Here is a 17074-nt window from a genome sequence, read left to right as displayed (position 1 = left end):
GGTATGGCTGTGTACCTCCTGTCTGTGTACCTCCTGTCTGTGTACACAGCAGTCAGCTACCTACCCCTTTTGTATGTTTCTTGAAGTTTCCTGGTGAATCGAATTTTCCATCATTTTTTGGGAATGCATGCAGGTCATTATTAGCTCTTGTGCCGATATTGAAGCTGAAAGCCTTTTAGCCATTCTCAAGATGAATCACGTGCATGATTTTTTAAAGCAGTTGACACTGTGAAGTAAATGTGCATGCATAAAAGATATTAGTACAAGAGCTAATAATGTCCTGGATGCACTCCCAAAAAAAAAAAAAAAAAAAAAAAAAAAAAAAGATGATGGAGTACCTAGCTTGTGGTGTAATTGTATTTCCATATGGTTCACCCAATAAAATTTTAATCTGGTATCTGCCTTTACTATAAACAAACAAACATTGTCCAAACAGGCCTTGCGATGTCACTTGTCTCGACTATCCATTGTGTAGTCTCCTTTTTTTCTCTCTTGAATAGGGACATGTAAAGTGATTTCTAACAAAGTGACACCAAAACAAACATAAGTTAGTACATTATCCCTGACTGTAAAAGAAAAATGTTACCGGCATTAATTTATAAACTTGTGTGTGGTCTGTAAAGTATTTGATGTTTATTTACTTTGCTCAAAGTTAGAATCACAGTCTAGCTCAAGTGTCCTCCTCACTGACAAGATACTAACCACTATTCTTCCTTCTTCTTCAGAATTAAATACATTTTATTATTACATTTTTGTATACTTAAAGAATTAAAAGTGAATTTAGTTTTACATAATGCTCTACTTTTTAGGGATATGTAACAGAGCTACTACTCACATTAGAGGCAGCTGTTGATTCTCTTGAATCAGATTTCCGACCTCTTGACTTCATGAAGGAAATTTTTAAGTCAACACCAAATCTGAATAACAAGGAGTCCACTGTTGGAGTGACCACTGGTGGAAAACGTAGTCCTGGTGGAGTGGGTGTCTACCAAGGGGGTGGAGGTCCTGTGGCACACCACACTGGTGCCATAGGTCACACTCGTAGCACCAGCTACTCTGTCTCCTACTGCACTCGCAAAGCAACTGGATCGCCAGCCACTGATGGGAAAGGTAAAGCTCTGAGATTTTCTTTTTGTTTTACACACACAAGGAATAAAATAACTTCTTTGTCAGTTATTTATTCTGCCTGATTAACAAATATGCAAACAAATCTCACTGTTTCATTGTATTGGCTTTCTTTTAAAGAGAAAATGTATACATGCTGAGAAAGATCTGTGGAGGAATATGTTATAAATCTATAATGAATTAATGTTTTCTGTCACAAAAATTGTTATAACTGAACAAAGGATCAAGTAAATTACAGTGATGTGGAGGCAGATATCAGATAACTGCTGAACTAAAAGTCACTTAACAATGTGAGTCTTTTCATTGCATAATTAACATACCTTTTTTTGGTTGTACTTGCTATTACTACAGTCTGGAATAAATCTCCAGTTCTACCATTAATGTTTGTATCATTTAAATAGTTGTTACATTGACTATATTGTCTTGTTGATGAAACTTTTGTTAATATGTGTCTGAATGGATCTTAACAAATGGCCACTGTGGTTCATTGAGCTTGTTAGTTCTTCTTGGAGTACCTGCTGTATCACCCACTACCAAATAGCCTTCTGGGTAGCATAGTATATTGAGACAAAATACACTTATTTTATACTATTATTATACATTTACAACACTTAATGTCTGAATTTCTGAAAGTCAGGGTAGTTTGTTGTACTTTTATACATGATGCCCCAGGAGGAATGGTCAGTATCCAGCCATATGGTTGTAAACATGGGATTTAAAATGCATGCTTTAAGAGGTACGAGCAGTTTTTCATCTTCAATGCCATAGAACAGATCTCTTTGCTTTCCACATATTCAGAGGTTGTAGTATGGACTAAAACAGGGAAAAATGTCCAGTATACATGGGATCCAAAGTGCATACCTCAAGAGCTAAGAGCACTTTTTCATCTTAGCAAATGTGAAAAAACTGCTCTTCTACCGAATAAGTGCTCATAGCTCTTAAGTTATGCATTTTAGAGCCCAAATTTGCTAGGCAATTTTTTCTTGTTTTGGTTCATACTTGTTCCTCTCAGAATATGGAAGGCAAAGAGTGTGCATTAGGAGAATTGTTTCACAGTATCAAAGATGAAGAAATGCTCTCAGATCTTAAGGTGTACATTTTTAGAGTGAATGATCATTCCTAACATATCCCTGAATATTGACCATTCCTCTTGGGATGCTATGTCTACATCTACATGATTACTCAGCAATTCACAATTAACTGCTTGGTAGAAGGTTCATCAAACCATCTTAAAGCTATTTCTCTGTCGTTCCACTCTCGAACAGTGCACAGAATTGAACACTCAACTCTTTCCCTGTGAAATCTGATTTATTTTATTGCGATAATCATTCATTTCTATATAGGTGGGTTCCAACAAAATATTTTTACACTCTGAAGACAAAGTTGATGATAGAAATTTCACGAAAAGATCCTGCCACAATATAAACTGCCTATTTTTTAATGATTGACACACCAATTTGTGTATCATATCCATGGCACTCTCTCTCCCCTATTTCAAGATAATATAAAGGAGCTACCCTTCTTTGAACTATTTGCAAGTGCTCTGTCAACTCTGTCTGATGTGAATCCCACAGCACACAGCAGTATTGTAGTAGATGATGGAGAAACATAATGTAAGCAGTCTCTTTGGTAGACCTGTTGCATTTGCTAAGTGTTCCATCAATAAATCACTGTCTTCCATTTGCTTTCGCCACAACATTACATATATGATTGTCTCAATTTAAGTTATTTGCAATTTTAATACTTGAGTATTTAGTTATATTACAGCCTTTAGATTTGACATATTTATCGAGAAATTGAAATTTAGTGGATTTCTTTTAGTACTCATGTGGGTGGGTTCAGACTTTTCATTACTTAAAAGGGAACCTCCCCATCGCACCCCCCTCAGATTTAGTTATAACTTGGCACAGTGGATAGGCCTTGAAAAACTGAACACAGATCAATCGAGAAAACAGGAAGAAATTGTGTGGAACTATGAAAAAAATTAGTAAAATATACAAACTGAGTAGTCCATGCTAAGATAGGCAACGTCAAGGACAGTGGAAGTCAAGGAGCGCCGTGGTCCCGTGGTTAGCGTGAGTAGCTGCGGACCGAGAGGTCCTTGGTTCAAGTCTTCCGTCGACTTATAATTTTACTTTTATTTTCGCAAAGTTGTGATCTGTCCGTTCGTTCATTGACGTCTCTGTTCACTGTAATAAGTTTAGTGTTTGTGTTTTGCGACCGCACCGCAAAACCGTGCGGTTAGTAGACGAAAGGACGAGCCTCTCCAATGGGAACAGAAAACATTTGATCGCAAGGTCATAGGTGAACCGATTCCTCCACAGGAAAATACGTCTGATATATTCTATACGACACTGGTGACGGCATGTGCGTCACATGACAGGAATATGTTTTCGACCCACCTAACTTGTACACTTGGCGAATGGGTAAAAAGATTTTTCTACCTTGCCCGATTTAGGTTTTCTTGTGGATGTGATAATCACTCCCAAAAAGCGATGAAAACATAAGAGTCTGACACAAACTGAAAATAAAAAATTAAAATTTTCACTTGGTGGAAGACTTGAACCGAGGACCTCTCGTTCCGCAGCTGCTCACGCTAACCACGGGACCACGGAGCTACTAAACTCTAATAGGCCTTGATGTTGCTTATCTATCACTTGGACTACTCAGTTTGTATATTTTGCTTATTTTTTCATAGTTCCACACAACTTCTTCCTGTTTTCTCGATTGATCTGTGTTCAGTTTTTCAAGGCCTTTCCACTGTGCCAACTTATAACTAAATCTGAGGGGGGTGCGATGAGGAGGTTCCCTTGTTAGAATCAAGTGCCATGTTTTGTACCAGACAGATATCTTGTCTGTGTCATTTTGCAATTATTTTTGATCTTGTGATGAGTTTATGAAATGGTAAATGAGATCATCATTTGCAGACAATCTAAGAAATCTGCTCAGATTGTCTCCTAAATCATTTATATAGATAAGGAACAGCAGAGAGCCTATAACACTTCCTCAGCAAACACCAGATATATGACTTTCTGTCAGTTACAATGAACTGTGATCTTTCTGACAGGAAATCACAAATCCAGTCCCACAACTTATATGATACTCCATAGACATGCTGTTCAATGGAGAAGTTGCTTTTGAGGAACTATTTAAAAAACTTTTTGCAAATCTAAAAATATGGAATCAATTTGACATCCCCTGTTGATAGCAGTCATTACTCTCTGAGAATAAAGAGCTAGTTATCTTTCACAAGAACCATATTTTCTGAACCTGTGTTGGCTGTTTGTCAATAAATTGTTCTCTTTGAGGTAACCCATAATGTTTGAACACAGTATATATTCCGAAATCCTACTGCAAATCAACATTAGTGGTATGGGTCTAGAATTCAGTGGATTACTCCTATTTTCTTTCATCAGTATTGGTGTGACTTGTGCAACTTTCCAGTCTTTAGGAACAGATCTTTCAACAACCGAGCCACTGTATATGATTGCCAAGTATGTATTAAATGATTTAAGCTGCTTCACGGGACTGAGGATATGTACTTTTAAGTTACTCATGTTTGCAGTTGTTCTCAATTCAAATTCATAAATATTTACTTCATCTTCTTTGGTGAAAGAGTTTCAGAAATCTGTGTTTAGTATCTCTACTCTAGTGGCACTGTCATCCACAACATCACCATGGGTATTCCACTGCGTGGGTGTTGATTTTGTCTTTCCTCTGGTGTACTTTGTATACAAACAGAATCTGTTTGGATTTTCTGCCAGATTTCAAGACAGAGCTTGGTTGTAGAAACTATTAAAAGTACCTTGCACTGAACTTCATGCTGAATTTCAAGATTCTGTAAAACTTTCTGTATCTTGAAATTTAGTATGCTTTTTCAATGCTTCTGCAACAGTGTTCTGATTTGTTTGGTATACCACGGTGAATCAGTTCCATATCTTACTAGTGTATTTGGTATATATATCTCAATTTATTTATTTATTGCCATCAATACTATTTCTTTGAATTTAAACCACTTCCAGTGTACATTTACAGAGTCAGATTAGAAGGAGTGGCAATTGTGTCATAGGAAGGCATCAAGCAAATTTTTGTCTTCTTTTTTAAATAGGTGTATTTTGTGTTTATTTTTGTTGGTTTTGATGTTACGGTATTTAGTCTCGCTACAACCACCTTGTGGACACTAGTCCCTGTATCTGTTCTGATGTCTACTATTTCCTCAGTATCATTTGTTGCAAAGAGGTCAAGTATGTTTTCACAACCATTTATACTTCAAGTGGACTCCTGAAGTAACTGTTCAAAATAACTTTCTGAGAATGCATTCAGAACAACTTTGGACAATGTTTTATCCATACCACTGACTCTAAACATGTGCTTTCACCAACGTATCAATGATAGATTAAAGCCAGTCACCACCATCTATAATTGTATGAATGGTGTAGCTACTTGAAATGAGACTCACGTTTTCTTTGAACTGTTCAGCAACTGTATCATCTAAGTATGTGTGTGTTTCGGGGAGGGGAATTGGAAAAAGGAACCAATTATTAATTTATTCCAGTTGTAAAGTATAATCTCTACCCATACTATCTCACTGGAACTATCTAAATCAATTTTACTACAAAGTAAACTACTTCTGACAGCAATAAACACTGCATCCCTAACTGTATGTAATCTATCCTTACTGAACATGGTTAGGTCCTTTGTAAAAATTTTAACTGAACTTATTTCCAGCTTTCCATACCTATAACAATTTGAGTTTCAGTACTACCTACTAGTGCTTGGAGTTCTGGTTCTTTTCCAACAGAGCTGTGAAAATTTACAATTACAGTACCAATTGTTGCTAGGTCTACCTTCAAGTGTTTATCGTGCACCTTTCTAGACTGATTCCCTTTCTGTCATTTCATGAGACCCCCTAACATTATTAAGGATTTTGCCTCCTGAAGATTTTGGCTCATCAGCATATATACTTAACCACCAACTGTCCCGTAGATTTTCAAAAGTTGTATAGTAAATATGATCTGTAGTAGTCGATCTTCATGTGAGCCGGTGTAGTGATGCATAGCCATTGATTAACAGTCAATGGCTTTCATCTTTGTGTAGCCATGCCTTTTAAAGGTGACAGAGCAGCTTAACTTGTGTTCTGTCCACCACTTACTCCTTGATTGCTCTCAAAATAAAACTGCCATCAGGCTTGTCAGTACAGTACCATTGTCTTGGCCACAGCAGCCACCCACTGTCTCCCAGTACTGATGCAACATCTTTTTATCTGCAGTAATTAGATTGCAGAGAGAGTGCCCAAGTTATATTCAGAATTGTAAGTCGGATGATGGGGACATAGTCGAAAGTTCATATATTCAGAAATTGAACCGAATGAAAGAGCATTGAACATGTAGTGGAAACTGAGAATGTCTCACCGAATGATGACAGACATTGGGATAAACACAGGAATAGGACAATAGATATTAGGATGGCTACAGGAATGAGACACAAGGTCTGTGCAAAGTAGAAAGTAAATCACATAGCAAGACCTCAAATGAAACTCTCTTAGAAGAATCTCAGAATGAATTGCTTCTAGTAACCTCTGAATAATTGTGTTCAGAAATTTTGTTCCTGTTCCCCTACTCTTGTCATCCAGGGTAATGAATTTTGTGTTATCATCCTATCATTGGTGGTCTCAGTTTGCAGTGTGCCCTAATAAATGGGCATTGATCTGACAATCTTGTTCAGATGGTGTCAACCTCACTGATCTCACTTCGAAAAATAAAATCCCAAGATGACAGTCCAGATAGAACATGTGAATTCATGCCACATTCTCACAGTGACCTCATGCCATCTTGAGTTGCAGCACCAGAAACTGCCCACAGCGAATTCCCTGGTGGCTTACATGCCAGACTTTCTTGAGAAATGGCTATAGATGTTGCCAAGTATCTTTTCTCTGCATCCCTGATTCACCAAGGAGACTGCAGCTTAACAGTGGGTCCATTTATTCGTAATGGGAAGGCCTTTAACCTCTCCACTGCCTCAGTTCCTTGAGAACTTTATCACATGCCTTGGTTGTCAGTCAGTCCTTAAATGGACATCCCTTTCAGAGCAAAGCACATGTGACCTGCAGCTTCCACTTTCTGTGGCTTTGTGGAAAGTCTCATGAAAGCAAGGGCAGCGTAACTGGTACACTATTGTTTAGAACATCGGGCTGCAAAGTAGTTTGGTTTTTATAACAAATCTTAAGAGGATAAAATATTTTGTGAAAACATTCTTATGAAATAAAGAAGTTGTTTATTTTTCACTGTGATTATACAAGTTAACTGTCAAAGATTCTTTCAACTTGGTTGGAACATATGAAATTTTGTGTTTGATTTAACTATAAATAAATGTAGATAGAAGTATTAAACTTGAAAGTAAATTAAATTTAGAGAGACAGGATGTAGGGTCAATCCAGCTACAAATATGTTGAGAAGGACGAGGATTTTTATGCCTTAAGAATCACCACAATATGTCCAAAAAAAATTGCTCCTATGACCAAAAATTTACAACCAAAATTTTACAACAAATGCACGCTAACATAAAAAAATTTGCTCTTACAACATTAAAATGAAGTAAAATTTTTGTTGTAAAATAAATTAGTAAGTCGATTTATGATGATAAGATATTTACTTAAGAATGATAATTTATTTAAACTTGAGATTATCTAAACTATGCTTGTTATCCAGGATGGAATGTCACCAATATAAAAAGATAGATTGCTACTCACTGTAAAGATGACATGTTGAGTTGCAGACTGGCACAACAAGTAGACAGTTACACAATCAGCTTTTAGCTAAAGCCTTCTTCAGAAAAGGATCCACACCCACACACACACACACACACACATATATATATATATATATATATATATATATATATACACACAAATGTCTGCTTGTGTCTGTGTATGTGCGGATGGATATGTGTGTGTGTGTGTGTGTGTGGGCGCGCGCGCACGCGCGTGTATACCTGTCCTTTTTTCCTTTTTTCCCCCTAAGGTAAGTCTTTCTGCTCCTGGGATTGGAATGACTCCTTACCCTCTCCCTTAAAACCCACATCCTTTCGTCTTTCCCTCTTTCCTGATGAGGCAACAGTTTGTTGCGAAAGCTTGAATTTTGTGTGTATGTTTGTGTTTGTTTGTGTGTCTATCGACCTGCCAGCACTTTCGTTCGGTAAGTCACATCATCTGTGTTTATATATATATATATATATATATATATATATATATACAAAGATGATGTGACTTACCAAATGAAAGTGCTGGCAGGTCGACAGGCACACAAACATACACACAAAATTCTAGCTTTCGCAACCAACGGTTGCTTCGTCAGGAAAGAGGGAAGGAGAGGGAAAGATGAAAGGATGTGGGTTTTAAGGGAGAGGGTAAGGAGTCATTCCAATCCCGGGAGCGGAAAGACTTACCTTGGGGGAAAAAAGGACAGGTATACATTCGCACACACACACATATCCATCCGCACATACACAGACACGACAGATGTGAGAAACCAAGAATAGGGAGGAGATGATAGGACAGAGGGAATGGAAACTGTTAGGTGGAGGTGTGGGGACAGTAGGTTACCATAGGTTGAAGCCAGAATACTTTTGGGAGTGAAGAAAATATTGTAAGGATAACTTCCATCTGTGCAGTTCAGAAAAGCTGGTGGTGGATGGGAGGATCCAAATGCCCCAAGTTGTGAAGCAGCCATTGAAATCAATTATCTTATGTTCAGTTGCATGTTGTGCCATAGGATGGTTTACCTTGCTCTTGGTTCGAGTTTGATGGTGGCCACTCATCCTTGTGGACAGCTGGTTTGTAGTTGTACCAATATTACAGGCTGTGCAATGATAGCAGCAGAGCTGCTTCACAGGTGGCCCAGCCTCTAAAGGGTGCATTGGACAGGACTTGCACCTGGATCTTCCACAGGGATATGATCACTGTGGCAAGGGTTTGGAATTGGGAGTGGCACAGTGATGGACTAGGATGTTGTGGAGGTCAGGTGGGTGACAGAATATCATTTTAGAAGGGATGGAAAGATGAGGAGCTTGTGAAGGATGTTCCTCATTTCTTGGCATGATGATAAGCTATCAAAGCCCTGATGGAGGATGTGGTTCAGTTGTCCCAGTCCAGGATGGTATTGGGTAATGAATGGGGCACTCCTTTTTTGCTGGTTCTTGGGGTTGGTGGAAGGATTGGGGGTGTGTGAGGAAATGTAATGAGAGATCTATTTGTTGATTAGATTTGGGGGATAGTCCCTGTCTGTGAAAGCCTTTGTGAAACTCGCAGCATACTGGGCAAGGGAGTTTTTGCCACTGCAGATGTACCATACCCATGTGGCCAGGTTGTATGGAAGGTATTTTTCAATGTAAAAGGAATAAGAGCTGTCGAAATGTGGTACTGTTGGTGATTCGTGGGTTTAATATGGACAGTGGTGTGGATGGAGCCATCAGGGAGGAGAAGGTCAAAGTCCAGGAAGGTGGCATGCTGGTTTGAGGAGGAGCAGATGAAGTGGATGGGAGAGAAGGTGTTGAGCCTGTGGAGTGAGAGGATAGGGTGTCTTGGTCCTGAGTCCAGATCAACAAGATATCATTAATCAGGATGTATATGCTCCAGGACAACCGGGAAATCTGGTAAAAACCCGGGAATTTTTTCATCTGGGAGAAAACCGGGAAAAACCCGGGAATTTTTAAGAATTATGGGAATTTTTCATTGTTTAACCTTTCAGTTAATTTTTTTTAGTTTTGACTGGTAAGAACTGATCTCTAACAAAAGATTTTACTTTAGCCCATTACTGCAACATAAACGAAGAGAGAGAGGAAAAAAAAACATAAGTTTCAAAGGAAATGTGCCATTTTCAGCAACAAAACACAGCGCACACACAAGCGTCTGCTAACAGCAAAACGTGTCTAAGGCTTTAGGGCGAAGACTATGCAATAGTCATGTCACTATCAACAAACTGCTTCTGATGGGCATGATGTCACAACAGTTAATATTAGGTTCGTTTGAGCAGTTGCCAGCGGGCTTACGTGCATGCGCAGTTGAGTCGCGAATGAGCAATACCTTCTCCCGCTTCTGGCTACTTGAAGTGCAGCAGTTAGCTGTATCTTAGGTAACTAGACATGAGCTGTCTCAGCAGTAGCAACAAGCAGCCAGATGCTACACGGAAACATTTTTCTGGTCCACCCAAGCTGCCAGATTCGCGCATGCGCAGAGTAGTCTGAGTTCTAGTGGGATGAGAGGTAGTCTCCACGTGAATCGTGTTTATGTTTAGTGATTTTGGTGCCTCTCAAGAACGAAATGGATTTTTGTGGCTGGGAGCTATAAAGTGAATTAAAATATTACATAATTATGGAAGGCAAAAATATGTAATTAGTCTCAGTTTTCTGATTTTATTTTATTTCCAGGTTTTTGGCAGTCAGGTGGGTATTAATTGCCTTGCTGAACAATTAAGTTATTTTTGTCAATTTGCTAAAAAACTTTGGCATTAATTAATCTTTTCCGCAGAGGTAGTCAATTTATTTGAAGCACTATTGGCTAGTGTCAACTATGTGCAGTATTTCAAGTGCACGTTGTTATCTGTTATCTTTTGCGATTTATGGCATTATGCCATAGAACTAAACATGAGATAATACAGTACTGGTACTTCAAGAAAATTTGCATCCAAAAACCACACAGAAAAGTTTAATATCAGCTTGGGGCCTACTTCTTCGTGAATCTGGACATATGAATGTGCTCTTTAAGTCAAATTATGGATTTTAACATGATTTACGAAATTCCGATGCTCTTGGAGTATCCTCGATGTCCTGCTTTGTGTATGACGTAATGTAAGATCTCTTAATACCATATACGTATGAACATATGGGCTACCTACTTCATCATGGTTGCGCAGGCACAGTAATACCGTTTTCTGGCGCTCTCTGACAACTGCGGAAACGAGTTCTACCAGGTCGCGGGAAAATATTGCAATTGGTCGTTTGAAAAGTGTTACTTTCAAAGTACATTTCATTTTACATGATATGAGTTATGTTAAGTGTGCAAACGAGCTTTGAATTTCTTAAATCGCAGTTTGTTTGATTTTGATTTAAAGCTTAACACTTTGAGGGCCAGCCACTTAGAATAATTAGGAGCCCAGAAGACCAGACATTTACGTCATTACTTAAAATTGTACCGGCACATTTGTGTGATGTATCAAAGTGTAACACATGCATAAAAGACAAATATTATATGTTTAACCTTAGATCTTCTTGTAGCTACAGTATGTACATTAATTTTCCTATTTGTATGTTTGTGCTACTTAACAGTGATGTTACTATAGGCTGACTACATCATGTGCCCTGTGCTCTGAATCACTACTCTTACATGCGACACAATTTTGCGAAAAACAAAAACTGAATTCGGGAAATCGTTTTTCGCTGGCGTGTTTACATGAGAAGGTCTGAAGCAGATTTGCTAGCCCAGTTAACTACAGCGTCTGGAAAACAGCAGATGTAATTTATGATTTAGTCAGCACAATCGCTATTTTTCTTCTGTTAGACGAGGTGCAAACAGCTTCAGTCTAATATTTCTGCTTATCCTTCACTGCACAAAAAGCCACTCCATCAGTACCAGCTGAAATTTTTAAAAACGAAGCGAAGCATGACAGTCCAAGCACTTTTCAATACCGGCTGCATTTTCATGCAGTGAAAATCGATTGCAGAACTGGAAAACCAACAACCAGAAGCGTATTTCCAGAATCGATTTTGAAGTGTTTACTTGACCACCCAGGAGCGGTATTGGGAGATTGGCTTACGGAATCCAATTTTGGGAGCCCCATATAAAAGCGATGAATATCTGCTATCATCAGCTCATGATATCACGTGACATGAGCTATGAGTGGCTTACAAAAGTGCATCGCGATCCTGATTTCAATGCTTCAGAAACTAACATTCTGTATTTGGTGATTTGACTATAATACAAAAATATGCAGCTTATATGTTGCTGCAAATCAAAGACCCTTCCAAAACGCATTTTTTTTCTGGGGTTCGTTTCCTAAAGTGGCGGGAGACTCTACGCCAGTGTACAAAATTTTAACCATTCAAAGGATTGATAAGTTTTATGATCCTGAGGGAAAGTGTTCTGTCACTTAACAAGGAAAAAGCTTATTTTCACCTAGGAGAAAGTGCATTTTTTTAATTGTGAAATCCGGGAAAAACCCGGGATTGTTTTTTTCCTTGTCCGCATATACACCTTGTTAATGAATCTGAACCAGACGAGGGATTTGGCATGTTTGGAGGCTAGGAAGGTCTCCTCTAGATGGCACATAAACAGGTTGGCATTGGAGGGTGCCATGCAGGTGCTTGTGAATGTGCCATGGATTTGTTTGTATACCTTCCCTTCAAAGGATAAGTAGTTATTGGGATAAACTTAGTAAGGTGTATGTGGAACAAGGTAGTGGGTTTGGGGTATGAAGGATGTTGGGAAAGCTAGTATTCAAAAGCCTTAAGTCTATGGGCATGAAGGATGTTGGTTTATAGGGAAGTGGCATCAACAGTGATGAGTAGGGGTCTACAAGATAAAGGGATGCTTATGGTGGAGATTTGGTGAAGGAAGTGGTTGGTATCTTGAATGTGGGAGGCTAGATTATGGGCAGTTGGTTGGAGATGTAGGCCAGTGAGCGCCAAAATTCTTTGTGTGGGTGCACAAACCAGCTTCAATGGGGTGCCCAGGATTTCTGGGATTGTGGATTTTGGGGAGTACACGGAAGGTGTGTGTGCTCTGGATGTTGTAGGGATGAGGAGGAATATGGATTCAGGGGAGAGGTTTGGCAAGGACATGTGGCATAAAGCAGCGATTGAAGGTTATCTTGGACTACTGGGTTGGGATCACTGTGACTGTATTTATAGGTGGAGGAGTTAGATAACTGACAGAGACCTTCTGTCAGGTAGTCACTGCAATTCATAATGGCAGTGGTGGAACCTTCATCTGCAGATATGGTGAGTAGACCAGGATCTGTTTTGAGGTTGTGTATGGCTGTCCTGTCTTCTGCTGAAAGGTCAGTGGTTTGAGGAAGGACCTGGGGAAGGATGGTGAAGCCAAGTTGGAGGTAAGGAATTACTGGAAGATGTTTGGGGTCACCCAACAGTTTCTACCCCCTATGTCCTATCATCTCCTCCCTATTCTTATCCCTTCACCATCTTTGTATGCTGCCCTCTGCTAATGCACCCACTTGTCGTTTCCCTTCCCTGCCTTCCCTGCTCCTCTCCTTTTATGCTCCCTCACCACTTCCTGACCCCGCAGCCTCCCGATGCTGTGCCTATTGGCAGTCTAGTCCCTGCACGATCCACCAGATAGCAGTCCCTCTCCACTCCTCTCACCTGTGCCCCGCTATCCCTTTTCCTTTCCCACCCCATCCAGACGGCTGCTTCCGTTCTACACAATTGCATTGCATTCCAAGCTGCCAGATATGGTGGTCATGTTTGCGTGAGCTATGCTTGCGTACATGCGTACGTGTGTGTGTGTGTGTGTGTGTGTGTGTTTTTATGAAGAAGCCTTTGGCCAAAAGCTAGTTGTGTAACTGTCTTTTTGTTGTGCCTTCTGAAACTCAATGTGTCATCCTATGGTGAGTAGCAATCTATATTTTCCTTACATTGTTGTTCTTAACATTACCAGGACGTACTTAACTAAGATTTTTTTACATCCTCCTTTTTACTTCAATTTATGAACTCTGACGGTCAGTATACAATGAATGCATAGTGCAAATTTTCAGATAGAAAAGATTTCCTATTGTCAGCCAACGAAACCATGTACTTCAACAAACTTCTGTCTACTTCAGCTGTCACAAGAGTAGCATGTTTAAAGTTGACAATAATGTTTGAATCTAAATCTAAACCTTTAAAACAAAACTTGTCACCCAACAAAAGCACTGAAACAAGACACACTGCATTATATTTTTCAGTTTTATCCAACATCTTTTCCAATTTCTTTGGAAATTCTTTGACAATTCTTGGGCAAGCCTAGCTGAAGTGGCTTCACTGGTACAAATGAATTAATGATGCTTTTTACAATATTAAAGTTCTGGGAGTAATCATTGCAGGAACCAATCCAGATCCCCTGTCTTGTCAAAAGGGAGATGATGATAAGGAAATGTCTAGACCTAACAACTTGAATGTTGCAACACATGTCGGGGCTTTCAAAAATACCTTTCTGACACAACCAGTTAATTCATCACCATCACTGAAATGACTATGAATCTCTTCTATAACTCTGTGTAAGGTGTGAACTAAAGAAGTCTCTTGTGCCATTTTACTGTATACTGATTTCAGTGAATTGGCAGCTTTCACTGTACAAGATGCAGTGTCCATCATGAAGAATAGTACATTTTCATGCCTAATGCCTTCAGGCCATATGGCATATTGGGTCTGTCAAACAATTGACTGTTGTTGTTGTGGTCTTCAGTCCTGAGACTGGTTTGATGCAGCTCTCCATGCTACTCTATCCTGTGCAAGCTTCTTCATCTCCCAGTACCTACTGCAACCTACATCCTTCTGAAACTGCTTGGTTTATTCATCTCTTGGTCTCCCTCTATTATTTTTAACCTTCACGCTGCCCTCCAATACTAAATTTGTGATCCCTTGATGCCTCAGAACATGTCCTACCAACCGATCCCTTCTTCTAGCCAAGTTGTGCCACAAACTTCTCTTCTCCCCAATCCTATTCAATACCTCCTCATTAGTTACGTGATCTACCCACCTTATCTTCAGCATTCTTCTGTAGCACCACATTTCGAAAGCTTCTATTCTCTTCTTGTCCAAACTGGTTATCGTCCATGTTTCACTTCCATACATGGCTACACTCCATACAAATACTTTCAGAAACGACTTCCTGACACTTAAATCTATACTCGATGTTAACAAATTTCTCTTCTTCAGAAACGATTTCCTTGCCATTGCCAGTCTACATTTTATATCCTCTCTACTTCGACCATCATCAGTTATTTTACTCCCTAAATAGCAAAACTCCTTTACTACTTTAAGTGTCTCATTTCCTAATCTAATCCCCTCAGCATCACCCGATTTAATTTGACTACATTCCATTATCCTCGTTTTGCTTTTGTTGATGTTCATCTTATATCCTCCTTTCAAGACACTGTCCATTCCGTTCAACTGCTCTTCCAAGTCCTTTGCTGTCTCTGACAGAATTACAATGTCATCGGCGAACCTCAAAGTTTTTACTTCTTCTCCATGAATTTTAATACCTACTCCAAATTTTTCTTTTGTTTCCTTTACTGCTTGCTCAATATACAGATTGAATAACATCGGGGAGAGGCTACAACCCTGTCTCACTCCTTTCCCAACCACTGCTTCCCTTTCATGCCCCTCGACTCTTATAACTGCCATCTGGTTTCTGTACAAATTGTAAATAGCCTTTCGCTCCCTGTATTTTACCCCTGCCACCTTCAGAATTTGAAAGAGAGTATTCCAGTTAACGTTGTCAAAAGCTTTCTCTAAGTCTACAAATGCTAGAAACGTAGGTTTGCCTTTTCTTAATCTTTCTTCTAAGATAAGTCGTAAGGTTAGTATTGCCTCACGTGTTCCAACATTTCTACGGAATCCAAACTGATCTTCCCCAAGGTGAAGGTTTTTCCATTCGTCTATAAAGAATTCGCGTTAGTATTTTGCAGCTGTGACTTATTAAACTGATAGTTCGGTAATTTTCACATCTGTCAACACCTGCTTTCTTTGGGATTGGAATTATTATATTCTTCTTGAAGTCTGTGGGTATTTCGCCTGTCTCATACATCTTGCTCACCAGATGGTAGAGTTTTGCCATGTCTGGCTCTCCCAAGGCCATCAGTAGTTCTAATGGAATGTTGTCTACTCCCGGGGCCTTGTTTCGACTCAGGTCTTTCAGTGCGCTGTCAAACTCTTCACGCAGTATCGTATCTCCTATTTCATCTTCATCTACATCCTCTTCCATTTCCATAATATTGTCCTCAAGTACATTGCCCTTGTATAAACCCTCTATATACTCCTTCCACCTTTCTGCCTTCCCTTCTTTGCTTAGAACTGGGTTGCCATCTGAGCTCTTGATATTCATACAAGTGGTTCTCTTCTCTCCAAAGGTCTCTTTAATTTTCCTGTAGGCAGTATCTATCTTACCCCTAGTGAGACAAGCCTCTACATCCTTACATTTGTCCTCTAGCCATGCCTGCTTAGCCATTTTGCACTTCCTATCGATCTCATTTTTGAGACGTTTGTATTCCTTTTTGCCTGCTTCATTTACTGCATTTTTATATTTTCTCCTTTCATCAATTAAATTCAATATTTCTTCTGTTACCCAAGGATTTCTATTAGCCCTCGTCTTTTTACCTACTTGATCCTCTGCTGCCTTCACTACTTCTTCCCTCAGAGCTACCCATTCTTCTTCTACTGTATTTTTTTCCCCCATTCCTGTCAATTGTTCCCTTATGCTCTCCCTGAAACTCTCTACAACCTCTGGTTCTTTCAGTTTATCCAGGTCCCATCTCCTTAAATTCCCACCTTTTTGCAGTTTCTTCAGTTTCAATCTGCAGTTCATAACCAATATATTGTGGTCAGAATCCATATCTGCCCCTGGAAATGTCTTAAATTTAAAACCTGGTTCCTAAATCTCTGTCTTACCATTATATAATCTATCTGATACCTTTTAGTATCTCCAGGATTCTTCCAGGTATATAACCTTCTTTTATGATTCTTGAACCAAGTGTTAGCTATGATTAAGTTATGCTCTGTGCAAAATTCTACAAGGCGGATTCCTCTTTCATTTCTTCCCCCCAATCCATATTCACCTACTATGTTTCCTTCTCTCTCTTTTCCTACTGACGAATTCCAGTCACCCATGACTATTAAATTTTTGTCTCCCTTCACAACCTCAATAATTTCTTTTATCTCGTCATACATTTCATCAATTTCT

The 17074-nt window shown here is 39.2% G+C and overlaps 1 protein-coding gene across 1 annotated transcript in view; it reads left to right on the top strand.

Annotated features, from left to right (window-relative positions):
* LOC126195200 (protein furry) overlaps positions 1-17074 on the top strand; it is a 1217589-nt gene that overhangs the window by 1082151 nt on the left and 118364 nt on the right. The window contains exon 37 of the mRNA XM_049933718.1: positions 810-1110. Coding sequence (XP_049789675.1) covers positions 810-1110 — 301 coding nt within the window. The remainder of the gene's footprint in view (positions 1-809; positions 1111-17074) is intronic.

This window comes from Schistocerca nitens, chromosome 1 (genome assembly GCF_023898315.1).
Source record: "Schistocerca nitens isolate TAMUIC-IGC-003100 chromosome 1, iqSchNite1.1, whole genome shotgun sequence".
NCBI lineage: Eukaryota > Metazoa > Arthropoda > Insecta > Orthoptera > Acrididae > Schistocerca > Schistocerca nitens.
The sequence above is the reverse complement of the archived record's forward strand: the minus strand, read 5'-3'. Positions and strand labels throughout refer to the sequence as shown.